The sequence below is a fragment of the Schistocerca nitens genome, chromosome 8 (assembly GCF_023898315.1).
Source record: "Schistocerca nitens isolate TAMUIC-IGC-003100 chromosome 8, iqSchNite1.1, whole genome shotgun sequence".
Taxonomy (NCBI): domain Eukaryota; kingdom Metazoa; phylum Arthropoda; class Insecta; order Orthoptera; family Acrididae; genus Schistocerca; species Schistocerca nitens.
Genome location: NC_064621.1, coordinates 558,814,303 through 558,832,863, shown reverse-complemented (window position 1 = coordinate 558,832,863; position 18,561 = coordinate 558,814,303). Strand labels below are relative to the sequence as shown.

The following is an 18,561-nucleotide window of genomic DNA, read 5'->3' as shown; positions in this document are numbered from 1 at the left end:
GATTATTTTCATCATCCTTGAAGTATGTCCATCTAGGCGATTTTTTTAGAAGCCTTAATCAATTATTATTTGTCAGATCTTAGGTGATTTCACTTTTAAACAAATCAAAAGATAGAGTGTACAATGAATTGTGCTTACATACTGACGATGTTTATCAATCTAAACTTGTCAAAAAAACATGCAGTGTTGTAACAACAGTGCGTGTGGAACGGTGTGGTGTGGGTGGAGGTAAGTAAATTTGAACAAACGAACGAGAAACAAATACGCTGGTACAAATTTTCCCGTCATGCGCCGGCCAAACTTTTTTCCCAATTTTCAGCTATTCGGCTAGAAAGCCCACAGTATATTTGGTACTTGGCATGCGGCTGAATATACTATTCAGTGCAAGTCTGCTATTTGTACTAGTTTTTGAGCTCTTGGTCTTTCTCTAGTAAAAGTTCACACATTCACACACACTATCAGACAGACACCCAAATACACACGCCCATGGCCAAGGTGAGGCGTAAAACAGAAATACTAAGACTGTTTCAATACACCATCTACATACCTTCATCTGCTTTTCCCTAATTAGTAAAATTTTTAAGAATACAAGTCTAAAAGCAGCTCTTTAAGCTCTAATACTAATGATGTCTGTATGTCCACTATCTTCCTTGTCATAAGCAAGTGGTCTCTCACCAGTTGTTCCCTATTCTCTATCACTCTGTATAGTTATTTTGTGGCCTTAACTATGCTAATTATAGTCACTAACTTTTGCAGCCTTTAATGGGTGGAAAATGTAAAGCTGAAGAATGAACCAAAAGTCAATAATGCACATGAATAAATATTTTCCCAGAATATTTTCATAAATAACAGTAATATGGTGAGGGAATGAAAATAACAGCCTACAAGTTGCTCACTATATACTGGCTTTCACTTTCTCTTCTTCTGATTTTTACACCAAATCCTGTTTCTCTATTTGAATTGATGTCTTCTTTGCTCTTTTTATATCTTTGTTAGCCTTTTATCTTCTTATGTTAGTAAGCCACAGCTTAAACTACTAATGGAGTAATATCTATCTTTTCTTTTACACGTTTGTAAAGAGTGTAAGAAGAATAGCAACATCATACCGCAGAATAGAATGAACAGTTCTGTTACACTGTTGTAATACTCTCTGAGGCATTAAATTAACTTTTTAGGTGCTGAACCATCACCAGCCTATTTCAATATTGTTATGTGGGGTGACCGATCAGAGGTGCTAGATGGAACGCAGCTCGCAGCCGACTGGACATTTTCTGGCTTGCAAAAGTTTGGGCAGGGTCTGCTAGATCGACTGAGAGGTCTGCGCTTACCTAACAAATTGCTCGAAAAGGTAAGCTGGGCTATTTTACTTAATACATTGCATAAAGATCAAACTCAACCATGGAAGTGAGAATAATATTCATTCCAAGCATTTAGATTCATAACTTTGTGTGCACTGTATCCACAAAGGTTCTTTTATAGGTTAATGATTTACAAATGATTACAATTAATACAAGGAAAGCACTAACAACTGGAGATCCTGATTCTCCTTCATAAAATTCTTGGTTAACAGATCAGAAATCATATGTATTTATTAATGTGTTTTGCTACTATGTAGATTTCCTATCTATACTAACTACCAGTGATATGTTTCCAAACAAAAATCACACATGACAAGATCACTGTATTTCTGGTTATTGTGTAATATTGTCAATTTGAGCAGTTTCTTCATTTACACATATAATGCTAAAGCAAAAGGTTAACTCAGTGAAACATTCCTTGTACAGGAAGTAAGTGAAATGAGGAGACATGAGTGCAAGGATGAGAGATAAGAATATACTGTGAAGCATTCAACTGATCTCCAACTAGCAAAAATATCTGTGAGAAAACTGACATTGGAAAGAATGGAAGTATTTGTGTACTCCACCATAATATGGCAATTAGGCACAATGATAAGACTTTCCAGATCACTGTCACACTCTTGCTACTGGTACAATTGTTGCTCCGGATAGGAAATTTAGTAAAAACTTGGAATATATTTAAAATGAACTGCAGCTTTAATTTTGTCATTAGTGTTGCTATAAAGCAACTACCTTTGTTCTGGCACCAAAACATGTACCGTTATGGAAACAGTAATAGTCAGAGCTATAATACGACAATGCAATATCTCATTCAAGATGAAGATATGGCAAATGATTAAAACCTAACAGCTTCAAAAAAACAAATATAGTTATCCTTTGCCACTACGGTGCCTCTCAAAACATGTGGTGTATAAACATCTTTCTTTAATCTTACTTTCAGTCTGTAAAAATCTGCACCTTTTCTTAAATACCAACAGCATTCTGAAGAATCAGGATGCAAAATTTCTACTATTAGTGGCAGGTTGGTTGGTTGGTTTGAGGATGAAAGGGACCAAACTACAAAGGTCATCGGTCCCTTGTTTCACAAACACACAGAGCACAGGGAAACCATCCATAAGCATTCGAAGCAGAAGATAAAAATCCCAGGGGAAGAAAATCCCCAAGGTCAATAATAAAGAACCATGGAAAACGGAGCACAGCAACAAAAACATAGAGAAGAAAGGCAGAAGGAATTAAAACTGCACAGCAGAGGACTGTGGCTGGCTGATCACGAAAATAATAGGATGAGCCAGCCACTCTGCAACACGTTAAAACCACCAGCCTAAAAGATTAGGGTGGAGTCAAATTAAAACACAAAACGAAGTAAAAGATACAGTACACAAGAGGGTGACGCAATAAAATTAGAGGGACCTATAAAAGCCACTTGCTCGAATAAAACTTAAAACACGATCTGCCATAGAGACATCATCACCCAAAAGAGATGTTAAATCACCCAGGACGTTAAAAGATCGCCTGATGGCGGTTAAAAGAGGACAGTCCAACAATATGTGGGCCACCGTCATATTTGCACCACAGCGACAATGAGGGGGGTCCTCTCGACGCAGCAGATGACCATGCGTCAGCCAAGAGTGGCCAATGCGGAGCCTACACAGAACAACAGAATCCCTGCGAGAGGCCCGCATTGAGGAACCCCACACAGTCGTTGTCTCCTTGACCTGCCGCAACTTGTTGGGGGCAGACAGAGTGCGCCATTCGTCTGCCCACATCCCAAGGACCCGACGGCATAACACCGAGCGGAGATCAGTTGCCGGGAGGCCGATCTCCAACGGCAGTTTGCGGGTGGCTTCTTTAGCTAACTTGTCGGCGTGTTCGTTTCCCGCTATCCCAACGTGTCCCGGGGTCCATATGAACACCACTGAACGTCCACGCTGTTCAAGACCATGAACGGACTCCTGGATGGCAACAACAATGGGATGGCGTGGGTAGCACTGGCCAAGAGCCTGGAGACTACTGAGTGAGTCACTGCAAATGACAAAAGACTCGCCAGTGCTGGTACGAATATGCTCAAGGGCACGAAAAATGGCTGTTAGCTCTGCGGTGTAAACACTGCAGCCTTCCGGCAAGGAGCGCTGGTCTACATAGTCCGCATGAGCATAAGCGTACCCCACACGGCCATCAACCATCGAGCCATCGGTATAGAGAACCTCCGAGTCATGGAATGCGCCAAGGAGAGCAAGGAATTGGCGGCGCAAGACTGCAGGAGGAACTGAATCTTTTGGCCATCGGGAAAGTTCCAGCCGAAGCTGCGGCCGACGAAGACACCAAGGTGGTGTATGTGGGCGGACCTGAAAAGCAGATGGAAGAGGCAAAGAGTCGAGTTCACTAAGGAGTGACCGAACACGGATCCCAATTGCGTGGCCTGATCGCGGCCGCCGGCGTGGAATATGGACTGCCGCATCGGCGAAAAGGAGACGGTAGTTAGGGTGACGGGGAGAACAACGGACGTGGGCAGCATAGTTGGCTAAGAGTTGTAGACGTCGAATGTGGAGCGGAGGAACCCCAGCCTCAGCAAGTAGGCTATTGACAGGACTGGTGCGGAATGCCCCTGTCGCCTGTCGAACCCCACAGTGGTGAATGGGGTCCAGCAGTTGCAACGCTGAGGGCGACGCTGAGCCATACGCCACACTCCCATAATCAAGCCGGGACAGCACAAGGGCTTTGTAGAGCTGCAGCAGCGTGTTACGATCTGCACCCCAAGTGGTGTTGCTGAGGCAGCGGAGGGCATTCAGATGCTGCCAGCACTGACGCTTGAGCTGACGAATATGTGGAAGCCAAGTAAGCCGGGCATCGAACAGCAATCCCAGAAAACGGTAAGTGTCAACAACCCTGAGCATGGCATCCTGAAGATAGAGCTCAGGGTGGGGATGGACAGTTCGACGCCGACAAAAGTGCATAACACAAGTCTTCGCAGGGGAAAACTGAAACCCATGGGCTAGGGCCCACGCCTGCGCCTTGCGTATGGCTCCCTGCAACCGACGTTCTGCAACACCAATGGTGGAGGAGCTGAAAAAGATGCAGAAATCGTCAGCATATAACGTGGGTGAGACAGACGACCCTACTGCTGCTGCAAGGCCATTAATGGCCACAAGGAAAAGGGGCACGCTCAATACAGAGCCCTGTGGAACTCCGTTCTCCTGGATATGAAGCGAACTATGGGATGTGCCAATTAAAACGCGGAATGTCCGAACAGATAAAAAATTCTGAATAAAAATGGGGAGAGAGCCCCGGAGACCCCACCCGTGCAATGTGGCGAGAATATGGTGCCGCCACGTCGTGTCATATGCTCGGGAGAGATCGAAAAAGACGGAGATGAGGTGTTGGCGCCTGGAAAAAGCAGTGCGGATTGCAGACTCAAGAAAGACCAAAGTATCGGCGGCAGAACGGCCCTGACGGAAGCCGCTCTGGCATGGAGCCAGAAGACCCCGAGACTCGAGCAGCCAACACAGCCGACGACTCACCATACATTCCAATAGCTTGCACAGAGTATTTGTCAAGCTGATGGGCCGATAGCTATCTACATGAAGCGGGTCCTTACCAGGCTTCAGCACCGGAATGACGGTACTCTCCCGCCACTGCGACGGAAAGACACCATCGCCCCACATGCGGTTGAAGAGGGCAAGAACACACTGCTGACAGTCCGGGGAAAGGTGTTTGAGCATCTGATTGTGGATGCCATCCGGCCCAGAAGCTGTATCAGGGCACTGTGCCAAGGCGCTCTGGAGTTCCCACAAACTAAATGGGGCGTTATACGCCTCAGGGTGGCGAGAAGCAAAGGAAAGCCGTTTGCCTTCCTCTCGGCGTTTGAGCGCGCGAAACGCGGGCGGGTAATTCCCCGACGCAGAGGCCCGAACATAGTGCTGAGCGAAATGCTCGGCGATTGCATCGGCATCGGTGGATACCGCCCCGTTGATGATAAGCCCTGCGACACCTGTAGAGTGCTGCAATCCAAAGAGGCGCCGAATCTTCATCCACACCTGGGAGGGTGAAGTACGGGAACCAATGGTGGAAACGTACCTCTCCCAGCACTCCTGTTTCCGCCTCTTGATGAGCCGCCGTGCCAGTGCACGGAGACGTTTGAAGACAATGAGGTTCTCCAAAGACGGGTGCCGCTTATGTCGCTGAAGAGCCCGTCGACGTTCTTTAATGGCGTCAGCGACCTCTGGAGACCACCAAGGCACTGACTTTCGCCGGGGGCACCCTAACGAACGAGGAATGGTACGTTCCGCAGCGGAAACAATCGCTGCAGTCAGTGTCTCAACCGCCACATCGATGGTACCATGGGGGAGAGATTCAACAGTGGCAGCAGAGGAGAACGTGTCCCAGTTTGCCTTGCTAAATGCCCATCTAGGCGAGCGTGCAAGGGAGCGACACTGTGGTAGTGAAAGGAAGATCGGAAAATGGTCACTACCACACAAGTCGTCATGGACTCTCCAGTGGACCGATGGTACAAGCCCTGGGCTGCACAACGACAGATCGATGGCCGAGAACGTGCCATGCGCCACACTGAAATGTGTGGCAGCGCCAGTGTTTAAGAGGCAGAGGTCGAGTTGGGAGATGAGATTCTCGACCACTCTGCCTCGGCCAGTAACCTTCGTTCCACCCCACAGGGGATTGTGGGCGTTAAAATCCCCCAGGAGAAGAAAAGGCGTGGGGAGTTGGGCGACAAGTGCAGCCAAGTCGGTCAGGGAGACTGTACCACCTGGAGGGAGATAGACACTGCAGACGGTTATGTCCTGGGTAGTCCTTACACGTACAGCCACAGCTTCCAATGATGTTTGAAGGGGCACAGGAGCACTATATACAGAGGTAAGGACATACACACAGGCACCACCTGACACACAATTGTAGGTGCTACGGTTGCAGTAATAACCCCTGTATCCACGAAGGACAGGGGTCCGCATTGCCGGGAACCAGGTTTCCTGGAGGGCAATGCAGAAAGCAGGTGTTAGGCTTAGAAGCTGTCGTAGCTCAGGGAGATGGCTAAAATAACCGCCACAATTCCACTGGAGAATCGTACAAAGCGTGTCCTGGAAGGGCATGAAGGTACAGAAAAAGCAAATTACTTCACAGAGTCACATGCTGCCACCGACTGAGTGACTGACGCCGCAACTGCCATCGTTTCTGAGACGGCGAGATCGAGGTCATCTGGGGACGCAAAGAGCTCGACCTCATCCTCAGAGGCTGAGCTGACAGGAAGCGTTGGCGCGGGAACCACTGGGTCCTTAGGCTTCTTAGAGAGCTTCCTCTTCTCTCTCTTGTCTTTGGGAGGAGGGTTGGCATGCTGGGAGGGCTTTCCTGACGCAGTATCAGGAACAGAGGAAGAGCGTGAAGCCCTTCGACCAGCAGCTGGTGGCTTCTTCAGCCACTGGCTAGTGTCTTGAGAGACACTGGGGAAGTCCTTGGAGGGGACTCCCCCAAGGGATCCCTTCCGAACGAGTGAGGCCGGAGGAGGCTGTTGCCTCCCCGGCTGAGCAGCCGGAGGAGGCGGTTGCCTCTCCAGCTGAGGAGCCGGAAGAGGCTCTTTCCTCCCCGGCTGAGCAGCCAGAGGAGGCTGGTGCCTCTCCGGCTGAGAGGTGGGGATGGATATCCCCAGTTGTTCGGGGCCCACTGCCCCCAAACCAGGTGTTTTGGGAGCAGTGCAAGAGAGTGTGGCCCCTACCAGCGGTGGGGCAGGCGTAACTGTACTGTTCTGTGGGCCAACTGAGAAGGGAGTCTTTGCAGGAACTGGTGGCGGCAGAGTTGCAGCAGCATAACTCCTCAACATAGATGTGGGGTGGAGCCGGTCTAGCTTCTTCCTTGCCTCTTGATAAGTTAAACGGTCCAGGGTCTTAATTTCTTGTATCTTCCGCTCTCGTTGGTAGACTGCACAGTCTGGCGAGCAGGGAGAATGATGCTCCCCACAGTTAACGCAGGTGGGAGGCGGAGCACATGGAGCATTAGGATGTGAAGGTCGTCCACAATCACGGCACGTGGGGCTGGCAGTGCATCTGGAGGACATATGTCCGAACTTCCAGCACTGGAAGCATCGCATAGGGGGTGGGACATAGGGCTTGACATCGCACCGGTAGATCATGACCTTGACCTTCTCAGGCAAGCAGTCACCCTCAAAGGCCAGGATGAAGGCACCGGTAGCGACCCTATTATCCTTGGGCCCCCTAAAGACACGACGGACAAAGTGCACACCTCGTCGTGCCAGGTTCTCCCGTAGCTCGTCATCAGACTGTAGCAGAAGATCTTTATGAAAAATAATCCCCTGGACCAAATTTAAGGACTTATGGGGAGTGACATGAACGAGGATGTCACCGAGCTTCTCACAGGCGAGTAACGCTCGTGACTGTGCAGATGAAACTGCTTGTATCAAAATAGCCCCGCTCCTCATTTTGGAAACAGATGCCACTTCCCCAAACTTATCTTCAAGATGGTGAACAAAGAAGAGAGGCTTAGTCCCCAAAAACGAATCCCCATCGGTTCTGCTGCACACAAGGTATCGCGGTGAATACGGCTCCTGTCTGTCCGCAGCCCTACGTTCCTCCCATGGCGTGGCTAGGGAAGGGAACGATTTGGGGTTGTATGTCACAGCATTAAATTCAGTCTTACCGCGCTTAGAGACGTTGGCGGTCGTGCGACCACCGGATTGAGACTTCACCCGCTTCATTGCGGGGCATCCGCCCCGATGCCACCCACTCCGACCAGGGGCTCTCCCCACGGGCGCCACCCAGCCACAGCAAAGGCCACCTGGCAGGATGGCCGTTGCTGGGAGTCCTGATGCCCCAGAGAGACGAGCATCGACTCCTTGGCTTACGTGGGGAGGTGTCAGCTCAGGCATCGGCAGTACGATCCCTGTGTTGTCAGGGGGCTACAACCTAGAGGGTACATGACGACCCCACCACAACGGGCTGGCTACCGTGCTGGATTTTAGGTGCCATGGGTAGTCCAGAGTGATCGTGGGTGCAGATGGTGACGCACTAAGGGCGTGACGGACACAATCCATCAGGTGTGTATGCCCAAAATGACGGATGGAGGGTGCAGTGACGACGCCAACACGATCAAGAGTGCCAAGGCCTTAGGGCACAGAGGACTGATGGTGCACCACGTAAGGTGTCCTTCCCCAAAAGGCTCGTACTTCTGTGGAATTTGGAAAAATGGAGGTCAAACCCTAATGGGGACCATCACATAAAGGCCGAAACGTTTGAGACTCCTTTTAGTCGCCTCTTACGACAGGCAGGAATACCGCGGGCCTATTCTAACCCCCGAACCCGCAGGGGGTTATTAGTGGCAGACAAGATTTCATCAACACCATTATTGCTCAAGTCAAATATTGGTAAAATCAGACCTCCACTCTTCTCGTTCCTCCGATTGTATCTCTTCGGGACTGTAACATCCTGCATTTTTCATAGCTGGGTTCATATAATGCAATCTAAGTCTTCCCCTTGTTCTCTTCTCATTTATATGACCTCTTATTGGTTTCATAATTTAGTCTGTAGAGTGCAAAACAAGTACTACTATTATCATCTTTCATTTCACAAAGCCAGTTTTAGCACTTCCTCTCATCGAGTAAAAGCTCCATATAGTTAAGATATATTTCTACAAGCACATCCACTCTTTTGATTTCCTAAATAAATCTTCTGTTATATACCTCAAATTCAGTCTTACTACTTTTCAGGTTAAAAGTCTGTAAATCACAATTGTGAATATCAACACTCCATGCACAACATATGTAAATAAATATTTTGTTATATTCAAAGCTTTTACACTGGTGCAGCATAATCCTTTTTTTCTTATTGAAAGCACTTTTTGCTTTAGCAATTCTACTTCTACTTTACTGTGGCTATCCATGGTGCTCTAACTATCTAATTAAGTAGAGAGATCTATCTCCTCCAGGATTACTTTTCCCTATACTGTCTTGTGCAATAAAATTTTTGAGCATAAATAACACACTCGACTGTAATTTCATTAAAACGTCTAATTTAACCAAAAGATTTTGAGACACATCATATAACTGATTCTATTTATAAAATGTACTGTTAGATCTGTTCACTTAGTGCAACTCATTAAAAATGTTTCAGCTCTAATCCTAATAGACTTTTTCATCAAAGTTATTTTCTGTGAATAATCATAAGTTCAATGCATAACAAATTATTAAGTTGGGGTGCCAAAGTTACCATTCATGAAAGGCACTTGCAAACGGATTGCCACAAGGGGCAGCTGAGACAACAGGGTAGTGTTCGGAATGGCCAGGCCCAGCGCTCACCTCATCTGCCATACTCATCATGTTGCGTGTAACGAGAGTAGAAAAAGAAGGCCTTCTAGCATACAAAAAAGGTACTGACAGATTTGTCATGTATTACCATCTACATACCTCCTCTTAGTTTACCAAATGTAGCAGAGGATACATGACAGAAGTGATCCTTGGGAAAGTGTCACCAAGATACTGAACTGGCAGACTCGAAGTTAGATGTAAACTAAACCAAGTTACAGTTTACAAACTAGCTTTAAATGGTGACTCTATGAATATATTACAACCCCCTACTTGTCGCTCACATGTGGATTGTGAAGATAAGATTAGAATAATACAGCACACAAAGAGACAATCAAACAATCATTCTTCCTGCGCTCCATAAGTGGATGGAATAGGAAGAAATCCTAAGAATTGGTACGATGGGACATACCCTCTGCCATGCACTTCATGGTGGTTTGCTGAGTATAGGAGTATATGTAGACATAGACCTAGACAGAGAAGTGAGATCAAGACACCATTACATCACACTAGTGTCAAAGACATGCATCCCAGTTCATGGGCGAAAACCACTTCAATAGAAGGCAGAAATTGATATAATGAATCAACTCAGACCCTACCACAATAGTTTTAAAGCACAAACTCTAGTAGAAATTGTATTGTGAAGATTTTGAGAAAAGTTGAAAACAAGAGAGCCTTGCTCACTCTTGTCTACAAAGTTTCCCAGTAACAAAGGGGAAGGATACTCCAACAGTGTGCTGTGGGGGATTGAAAATGTGATTGATGAAACATGTTTTGGTCTGTATGTTAATGACACGTCTTTTTGCATTCATCACAGACATTATGGGATCTGAAAATGGAACTGTGCAAGATGAGGTAAGAGACAGAGATGGCTCTAGTTGCTGAACAAGCAAGTCTCATAATTTGTCTGTCGTCCTGAAAGGACTATCACATTAACACTCCTGCCTTCAGTGATGACAATCTTCCTTTGATCTGGACTATAGCCGAGACTACTTGTAGTAAGAAATATTACAGCCAAATTACACATCTTGGCTGCCAACACCCAGGATTTTAGCTCATTAAAAACTCCAAAACAGCCTTTCATAATGTCTCGTAAGTCTAGGACAGCTTCCACATAATCTGACCAAGCTACACAATTTAGTGGCAAACAGAAGACTCTTACATAAATAAAATTTATCCAGTATGCAATAGTCATTCCTAAAGCTCAGAAACGAGCTACGTACTATTTGAATTAAGGTGACTACTTATTTTCTCGTGTGCTTATGAACCTGAAAAACAATGATGCAGTTTAATTTCACTGTAACTGATGTAATCAATGTTCACAGGTTAACATAGTGGAAATTCCAGGAATTCTAGAAATTCGTAAACAGGTAGAACGCCTGTTTCCTTTTAATGATGCGTGTCAGTGGTTTATCGATCGTGCCGACATAATATTTCTGGTATACGACCCAGCAAAGCTGGATGTGGGACCTGAGACCGAAGCGATCTTGGACCAGCTGAAAGGACGGGAGTCACAGGTAAATCAGGAACTACAATTTTTAACACGACAAAACACTAAATAATACTTCGGTGGGCCTAGAAAACCAAACCAAATTTATATAATGTGGTAGCTATTTGACACTGCTTGGTTACTAATTTATCCCAACCCAATACTGTGTGTGCCAAGTTGGGTTTTAACTGCTCCAAATATTCCACAGTCATGATCATCCCTACTAACACTTCCACCCGTAGAGGTTAAATGTCATCAGGACAGTCACCAATCATCTTAGTAACACTATAAATTTTGGTTTCAACACTAATACAATTCATTTTTTGTTTTTAGTTTTACACCACCATTTTCTTGCCTGCATGCCATCTCTAAGGGCCCTGAAGATGCCCTACCCCAACCATAATGGTCCCCTTATACATAGTCATATGTGTACCAAACACATACAAACTGTCATTGCTAAGGCAGATGGTTTTGCAGACTCGAATTGTGCTCAACAAGGCAGACCAAGTGAAGCCTGAGGAACTCATGCGTGTCCAGGGGACACTTATTTGGAACATAAGTCCGCTGATGTCAAGCTCAGAGCCTCCTGTTATGTATTCAACTTCATTATGGTCACTGCCTTATGAGCTGGGAGCACCCGTGCGACTATTGCAAGCACAAGAACACGCATTCCTTCAGGATATGAGAAAAGCTATCGATAGACGAGTGGAGAACAAGATTGCTAGTGCCAGACGTTTTGCAGTAAGTACAAATTAATTTAAATCGCTCATAAAAGAACTCTAATTAACATACATACAAACATACTCTCTAAAAGTTACATGGCTGCCCATGCCCCACATTCTAATATGATGAATGAGATATGTAGTAATTGCTCTTCCAATGCCGTATATAAGATTTCCGGTGACAAATTACATCAGTACAACAGCACAATTACTGGTACAGATCTCCAAATATGTAGGAAAATTTCAGATGATAAAACAGAGCATAACAAGTAGAAAGAATTTTAAAGGGCATTACGGATTTATCACAGTCTTCTATATACAAATATATTTATTTGTTACAAATTTTTAATGGTTTTAGCAAAACAATATTTGTGCTACTAAAAGATAACAGCACAAGATGTGGTTATTACAGCATCTTGAATGGGAAATCTTGACAATCTTTGGCAAGTCCAAACAGCCTCCTTTCTCAATCATTAACAGTAATGCATGTAAACACTTAAAGGCAAGATTATACCAGCTGTTATAGGAGTAGGCATTAATGATTAATTACCTACAACAGATATGAAAACTGTTAGATGCAGCCCACAGCTATAATCCCATGGTATAATGTAAAGTTAATCAGTAGTTATTCTATGATTAGATTTCTAATCACATAATTAATTTCAATAAAATTTCTAGGTTGTATCTTCTTTTTTATGCAGGTGAGAGTCCGGAACCACGCAAAAATGGTTGATTGCTACCTGACAACATATTACAATCACAAAGGGCTCTTCGGTAACCGCAAGAGGGTTAGTGACGACATCATTGAAAGGCCACAAGACTACCACATTTATGAAGGCCTCAGCACTCTGACTAATATTTCACGATACGACCTTCCCGACCCAGATGTCTACCGCGACTTCTTTCGACTGAACCCTCTCTACGACTTTCCTCTTCTATCATCCACGTGTACATACTTCCGGGGATGCCCTATAAACCGATTAGATGTTGCCATCGCATATGACCTGCCTGAGTTGGTAGGGAAGTACCACAAGGGTGTAGAAGAGGCACTCACACAACTGAATGCACGGGTCCAGAGTTGAGCTTTTCCAAGATGGTGGCTGCAGAAAGTATACAATGCCCAGGGTCCACCTTCTTAATGAGTAAGAGTAAGCTGGAAACCACTTCCAGCAGGCAATGCGAACAATATGTGATTTGTGTGGGGAAACAACAGATGACAGTGGCTGTGATCATACACTGAGCCTGTACTCAATATTAACTCTGACTATGAGCAGCATAGACTTTTTTTAAAAAAATAAAATAAACCAACAAAAAATGATATTCACAAAAGCGAGACTGCGGCCATCACTTCTGGGTACAATTAAAATAGTCTCAATCAAGCTTTTAGAACAAAAGCATAAAAAATGAAGACACAACACCAAATATTTTTCAAAGAAAGTCACCGATAAATGCAGATGTGTTAAATAAACAAAACAAATTTAATAAGAATTATAGGCATATGTGACACTGAGATTTTAAAAAAATTCTGAGGTTTTCAGATAATTCCAGCAAATCAACAACTGAAATCCAGGGGGGAAACAATACAGCAAACTTGAATTGCTCCTCTTTATAAAGCAGACAAGTAGAAAGTGTTTGGAATTTTTGGTCATTGCATATGCTTTCAAAGACGACAGACCAAGTGAAATTCTAGTTTGGAGCATAATTCAGTTAGTGCAAGAATGTGTAAAAGGCTGCTAATATGTAAACTGCCACTGTCACCTGTGACATGCATAGTTCCCTAAAACGAATGAGAAATTCACTAATCCAAAATTGACACTACAGAGACTCAGAAAGTGCACCCTGTGGCATAAGTTTGATTGCAACCAGTGAAGTGGAAGGAAGCTCTAGACATTCCACTTCAAAAAGCTTTAACTCAGCTACAGGAACATAAAAAGTTCAAATGTAGCTACCTAAAGTGAAACAGTGTCCTACCAAAAGAACATTGTGTAACTGTCCAACAACTTAAGCACTAAGTGGAGAAGTTAAAGAGTGATTATGCAGTGTCATGACTGTGTGAACTTAGGCATTTTACATAGACCTTTCACACATCTTTATCCAGAGCTGCATTTCTGCAAAAATATGCATTGCAAGAAAGAAAATGAAGACTTTTATGAGAAATTTAACTTCACGTTATTTTAGAGAAGCAAAGGGAGAAAAGTTCCACAAGCAAGCAATAATATGATTTTTGTATGTCATATTTCTACAATCTCTACTCAAATCACATACAGTGTGTGGTGTGATGATATTTAGGCACATGTATCCTTATACAATCCTCAGGGTATAAATGCAGGTACAGTTTAGTTCGAACAAAGCAGTAAGTTTATCTTTTTTACTGTTAACTCTGGTTCATACATTTATGGCTTGCAGAAGCATAGTTTGCTGCAGAATGAGATAAGTAAGGTGCTGTGTACAAATGTGTTCAAAATGAAAAACAGCAACCTCTACAAATTTCATTGATTGATATAATAAAAAGGCACATCACAAGGTCCAAGCAATTCAAGTGAAAAGAAGAAACAATATGATGTGTATTTTACAACCAAGGATTAAATGTGTAAATTTTATGTGTGTATATGCAGTGCTTCAAGACATTTCCTGCACAGCCACTAAACAAGTTACGTGGCAATCGCATTTCCTTGAATGTCTGTGAGTTACCTAGAACTACCAACAGAGATTGTTCTCCAAATTGTATGTGTGAGTGAGTGTATTTTTGTTTGTAAAATTTTACTTAAGTATTCATAATAAAATCAATGTACTGTTTGTTAATAGTGTGTTAAGCATAATTACCAACAAACAGAATCGAGCTTACGAAACAAATCTTCAAATTGCTTTTGACAGGAAGTGTATTAGTTCAATACCACCAGAAAAATGTGGGAACTTCACATTACATTGAAACCAATGACCTCATTACATATAATGATATTCTGAGGTATCCTTGCAATACAACACAACCTGTGGCACTGAGACTGCCACTCTGTATCGGATATGTGCAGCAGGATAACATATTATGCAAAGAACTGCATGGTGTGGAGGAAGGAAGCTCTGACTTCCTCATTCACACAGCCACTATACCTATAATTTATGTTTTGTACATAACATCTACCCCACGGAGGGTACTAATCTTTCTTGCAGGTAGAGTACACTATAGATAAGGAACAGCTTCATAACAGCTTCATTGCTCACTCTAGCATAAAAATATCGAACACAGCACAGTGTTAACAACATGCAGCACCCAAAACTGGCTAACACAATGCTATTGCACAAGCACGGTCTGATCACTATGGTTGGCAGTGGTGAGACACAAAGTGCAAGCACACCTAATTCTTCTGATTTCTCTCACTCAGAAATAGGCACCTGAGATGCTGAGAAAAAATACACTGTATGTTACGTGTTATAGAAAGACTTTCTACAGATTGCCAGATAACCAGTTAGCCGTTGCAAGCATGTAACACTGTAACATTACAGATTTGTAGATAATGTGTAACATGAGTTATATCTTCTTTCCTGCTTTTCTATGCTGACTGCCATCATGAAAAGGTGAGTTTTACTAGCATTTTGGTCTGATACTACATGTGCATCAGAAAGTGATGCCCTGTAAATACGGACACACGCAAAAAATCAATAACAGCTGACAGTATCATTCACTGGTACAATAAGAAAAAAATTTACACCTAAAATGCAGATGATATTTTCTTAAAGAGTTTTTGTGTCATTTAAATAGATACAATTCTAGGGTTCCTGGCTTAATCACTCTCCCTCCATACACATTTTACAGTTTTTAATATCATCTTTGTTTGCTCCATGAAGAGCAAAGGAAGTGTACGTGTAACAGAAATAATGAAGTCATTACACACACACACACACACACACACACACACACACACACACACACACACACACAAAGACAATCTCTCCTATACTGTCTTTTCCTTACTGAAATCCTGCACAATAATACAAAGCTTTACTTTCTTTTACCTGTAAATTCGGTATCAGAGACAAGTAATAGCAATAATATTAAAGTTCCAATGAAAAATCATAATCACCACCACACAAGTCATTTCCAACATTCTACTGCCAATTCAAAAGCCTCTAATACATGACACAGCAATTCTTTCCCTTTGCTTGTTTTCTGACCCCATATGTAATAAAATTAATGTTACACATCTTAAATGCTTATTTACATAGACATTTCTTTGCATATAGAGGTATATATATACAGAAACAGTCAAAGAGTTTCAAGGCATATAATGTGGAATGTCTGTACATTCCAGAATCTTGCAATCTGGATACTATTCACGTCCAATACTGCCTAAGGCATCTGCTAACAATGAGATATTGTGGCACACTGCTACTACTGGGGAATTCCATCACAGCTTAGTTGGTAGTTTTCCTATGCACTTCATTACAATATTTTAAATGACATATCACTTTTAGCTATTACTGTTTCTATTTCACTGTCACAATTTTAGAATTTGTGCCATTTTCAAGCATAAGATTTCATTTCATGTTTTAAAGATAACACTGTTGTAGGCATTATAAGACACACATATACAGTAAAACTTCGTTTATACGTTTTTGAACGGACTACAGAAAAAAAAAAACTTGCAAGTGTGAAAAACGTATATATGAAATATAGCACCATACTATAAAATTAATTGGTAAATACAAATGAAGAGTCCAGGGGAAAAATGTGATAAGTTACAATTCTTATTTTTTTCAGGAGACTAAATTTATAGTTTCAAGAGTCATAAAATTTTAGTTTTTCAAGTTATATTCTTCATTTTTGTTTTAAACCTTAATATATCTTTCAGAGAAAGAGTACTGCTGAAATTATACACATCTGAATAGGATTTACAATAATATGATGCATTTTTATTACGAAGGCAGGTAATACAGAGGAAAAATATGACAAGTCCATAACATATTGCAGGTAACTACAAGATTTTAAATTCATGTTGCAACAAATTATCTCATATAATCATTTAATAATCTTCTATAAAAGGTCCTGTGCTTTTTCGATGGCAGATTAATGCAAAGGACAATCAAAATACACTTGCACTTAAGTACGGCAAAATCTTTTCAAGTCTTGTAAATCTCTGTATTTCTCAGCGGATATTTTAAGATCACCTGCAAAAAATCAGAATCCCTTAATTTAAATAGCTATAAGCCTAATACTAAAAAAATACTTATTTCAATAAATAAAACAACTTTCAAATCATATTGCTGTAAAATAATTACTATACCTTCATATTTAGCAGAGGGTAGGCTGAACTCACCTTCTTTCAGGGTGGAATCTTGCCCTTTCTTTCCACGAAGAAGTAATGAAGCTTGCTCATATGCTTCACTGTAGCTTCCTCTATACCGAACCAGTGCTGCATGGTGTTGTGTGACTTCCAATTCTCTTATTGGCCTGGATTGGAAAGGGAGTTTCTTCTTGTACACTGTATTATCCAGATGCTCTGTCCAGGATTTGATTATATCTGGTTGCTCCTCAACATCAATGATAACAAAAGGCGAAGAGTGTGTGCGTAAATTCTGAAAAACCTAACACCAGTCCTTTGGAATTTGACATTCCTGAGTTTGGTCTATCATACCAATATTTTTGTCACATTTGAGGTACGAATGACCTCTTATGGGGAATGTCATCATAACATAGTCCAATCGTTTTTCTGTATGGACCAGATGGTGAAGGAATCTGAACACAGTGGCATTCTTGTTTCGCCCTCCGCAGGAGTCACAGAAGATCTCCAGATGTCTGACTTCTGGATTTAGAAAATTGTGCACAAAATGATGAAGGAATGATGAAACTTCGTCTGCTCCTTTTCAGCCTGTGCTCTCTGGATACATGTAAAAATAGCTGTCCCCTGTTGCCAAAACATGAACATTGAATATAAATACAGAAAGCTGTCACTTATAATAAACTTCATTTGTCTTTATATTTGTACAAGGAAAGTTTTTGCTATAGTCCCTCGTAATTGGAACCTTTGATGGATTTTTTTGACATTCCATCTTTGCCTTTCTTTCCTGTCATAGAACACTGTTTTCTCAGATGCAATTCATGGACTACTTCATTGGATCAAAGTTCAGAATGAAGCCTTACTTTATTTTCACCAGATGATGTTAAAATCAGTTCCTTCTCCAAATTTTTCTTCTTGGCTAGATACTCATCGCAGGAGCCACAAGTATCAGATCGTGGATATCCAAAACTTATATTGAAATCTGAATTGAATATAGTGTGTATGTTTCATACAGCACGTTCTGATCCTAAAACTTCTCCTTGAACATATGGAACATTTTTTTAATATTCAAAGACTCTGGTAGGTAAATTTTTTCTGACTTCGTCAAACTGTAGTGGCTATGGGGCCTTTAAATGATTTAATGTGTGCTCTTATTATTGCACGTGTTTCATCTTTCAAAGCCTGTGGGCGGGATCTGCGTTTCCCTCGGCTGTCTTGTAGAGGTTGGTCTCCAGATTTAAGTTTCTTCAATAAATAATCTACCTTGCCCTTCTTTATTCCATGTAATGACATAAATGCTTGCTTGCACACATGTACTTCTTGGATACTTCCATTAATGGTAATACAAACACTGAATTTATACGATGCATCATGAAACTTTGCTTCCTGCTCTTCTCTTCTA

The 18,561-nt window shown here is 42.6% G+C and overlaps 2 protein-coding genes across 4 annotated transcripts in view; one reads left to right on the top strand and one right to left on the bottom strand.

The window, feature by feature from the left end:
• The window catches only part of LOC126199358 (uncharacterized abhydrolase domain-containing protein DDB_G0269086-like), a 74,089-nt gene extending 59,401 nt beyond the window's left edge, over positions 1-14,688 (top strand). For both annotated transcript variants that reach the window (XM_049936224.1, XM_049936223.1), the window contains exons 8-11: positions 1,176-1,348; positions 11,001-11,192; positions 11,642-11,905; positions 12,588-14,688. In XM_049936224.1, coding sequence (XP_049792181.1) covers positions 1,176-1,348; positions 11,001-11,192; positions 11,642-11,905; positions 12,588-12,968 — 1,010 coding nt within the window. In that variant the 3' untranslated portion in view covers positions 12,969-14,688. The remainder of the gene's footprint in view (positions 1-1,175; positions 1,349-11,000; positions 11,193-11,641; positions 11,906-12,587) is intronic.
• Positions 1-18,561, bottom strand: part of LOC126199360 (putative protein FAM10A4) — a 203,465-nt gene that overhangs the window by 127,015 nt on the left and 57,889 nt on the right. The gene's annotated exons all lie outside the window — the stretch shown is intronic.